Here is a 2,500-nt window from a genome sequence, read left to right as displayed (position 1 = left end):
ACAGATGATGAGGGAGCACCAGCGATTGCAAGATGCAATGCTTCGTCAACACCAGGCATTATTCAACCAGATCAACGCTCCCTTTGCCAACCTCCCCGTCTACAAATAATATTGCAGAAGTTCATAACTTTCTCCCATGGCGTAGTCTTTCTATAAAAAAATAATAATAATAATCTAGATTACTACCAACATGTAGAGAGAACTTCCTTCTTACACCTAGATTCCTTCTAGATGCTTTCTTTTCATAGGTGAGGTTTAATATTATTCTTTTTTTCACCCTTAATATATGTCGGAAATCCACTGGCTTTTTTTCTCTCTGTTTCTTGTCGGAATCTTTATAACCCCCCCCCCCCCTCCTCCTCCTACGTAGATAAGTTGAATTAGCTTTACAGTAATTTCTCTTTGGACAATCTTCTTTGTTCTAGGCTTTTTACTGCTTCAAAGAAAACTCATTCGAATGCCATTATATTCTCTCAACCAAGAGCTATTCCCTGTATTGAAATTCATCTCCTAAGTACTTGCAAGAATTGATAAAGATGGCTATCTATTGTTTGCAAGTGAGATTATTTTTTTTTTACTAACGTAACTGTCATCTTTGCTTGTTCTAGAAAAGAAATACAGTGAGAGCTCATAATATGATATACATTTTCTTATGACTAATGATGAATTAATTTGTGACAGCAAAGTTTGTTAAAATGCATAGTGATATCTTTCAATGTTCGACGATGATCGGCAATCAGAATCAATCAAAATCGGTTTATTTGATGTATAGAGGAAGTTTTTAAACGATAAATTATTACTGGCTTATTTCTTAACCTGCATTTATGTTTCCAACACTTTGGGATGATCAAACAATTTTTTTTTATAAATCTTTGGATATTGCGTCATATATTTTTACAATTAGTCACTCTTAGATAAACACGCTCAGATGGATTTTTTTTTTTTTTTTTTTTGCACATGAGTATGAGTGTGTTACCTCAAGAATAGAACAAGTTACTCTTATATTTCTCTTTTTTTCTGACTTATATTGCGATTATTTTTCTTCTCACTTCTCACTCATTTATCTTAATTCCCTTTTTTCCACGCATGGGTGATGAGGATAGAACAAGGAAAACCGAAATAACGACAGCTTTAGATTTAAAATTGTTGACAAAACTCAATAATTTCCACCATTTTGGATTCTATCCAGTATGGCGCCCAAATAACTGCAATTTCATTCTAACTTATCTACTGTGGCAACATCTTAGGTCACGGGTGTATTTCCAAGCAAGAGAAAGCATGATTTAGTCTTTCTCGAGACAGCATCACCCGAAGCGCATCCGGTCTGGCGTCTTCTTCCCAGGGGGAAGGAGCAGGGAATAGGTGCCTTTTATTTCATTATGTTATAATCTTTCTTTCGTTGTGCATCTTCGTCTACTTTTTTTCTATTAAACTCATGATTTGAACATTAATCGCAGGATTTTTGAGCGATATATGATTTTATATTCCTGTTATTTTTGTTTGTGATTAATTTCCCCTCTTCATATTATTCATACTTAGTATCAGTATCAATACTAGTGTTTCAATAAAAGCAGATATGCATGTTCAGTTATATATCCTTTTTTATTAAGTATTTCTTCGTCAACAAAAGGGAAGAAGTTTAATGAAATACACATGAAAAATAAGGAGAACAAAAATAAAATAATCAAGACATATAAACACAGGGAAAATGAAGAGAAGACAAAAAACGCAATAGAGAAAATAATCAAATGATAATGAAAATGATGAGGATGACAACACGGAACACAGTCTAGGGGGAAAACCCAAGTTCAAGGTCACCCAGAGCCCCAAGCCCCCCCCCCCCCCACCCCGACTCAAATCCCCGCACCCACTGCATTAAATACATCCTTAAGGTTTCATACCAAGAAACCTTCTACACACCCAGCATGCCTCTTCCTCCTCCGCCTTATCATCGATGGAACGGGAGACAAAGCAAAGGGAGGAGAGATAAAGAGAAAGAGAGGAAGATAGAGACACATGTAGATAGACAGATAGATAGATAAAGAGATGAGAGCGAGAGAAAGAAAGTGAATGATGAAAGGGAAATAACATTCATAGATAGATAAAGAGATGAGAGCGAGAGAGAGAGAGAGAGAGAGAGAGAGAGAGAGAGAGAGAAAGAAAGAGTGAGAGAGAAAGTGAATGATGAAAGGGAAACAATCCAATTAATATGGGAAAAAGTGAAAAAAAAGATAGTAAAGCACAACAAAAAAAAAGATAATAAAGCACAAAAGCACTTCTTTTCAAATTCCCTAGAAGCAAATGCTCGCTCACTCATCCGCCCGACCATCCAGTGCGAATCTCAAACCGTCGGATGAACGAACCACAGAGACAGCTTCGATCACGTGACTCGATACCGAACGAATGAGAACGAGTTTCCAAACCTTTGCAGATCCGGTTGGCTTCTTCAAGCACTTCTGGAGATCATGTATTATTTCTATTGGAAGGAGTTTACACAATA

At 36.4% G+C, this 2,500-nt stretch overlaps 1 protein-coding gene across 4 annotated transcripts in view; it reads left to right on the top strand.

The window, feature by feature from the left end:
• LOC122246285 (uncharacterized) overlaps window positions 1-1,581 on the top strand; it is a 15,299-nt gene extending 13,718 nt beyond the window's left edge. For 2 of the 4 annotated variants that reach the window (XM_043004779.2, XM_043004776.2), the window contains exon 4: window positions 5-1,581. In XM_043004779.2, coding sequence (XP_042860713.1) covers window positions 5-109 — 105 coding nt within the window. In that variant the 3' untranslated portion in view covers window positions 110-1,581. The remainder of the gene's footprint in view (window positions 1-4) is intronic. The other 2 variants (XM_086543882.1, XM_043004778.2) reach the window with 1 other exon arrangement.
• The last annotated feature ends 919 nt before the right edge of the window (window positions 1,582-2,500 follow it).

The sequence above is a fragment of the Penaeus japonicus genome, unplaced genomic scaffold (assembly GCF_977035675.1).
Source record: "Penaeus japonicus unplaced genomic scaffold, GWHDUDI00000001_assembly GWHDUDI00000014, whole genome shotgun sequence".
In the NCBI taxonomy this organism is placed as follows: Eukaryota; Metazoa; Arthropoda; class Malacostraca; order Decapoda; family Penaeidae; genus Penaeus; species Penaeus japonicus.
This window is presented reverse-complemented; position numbering and strand designations above follow the sequence as displayed.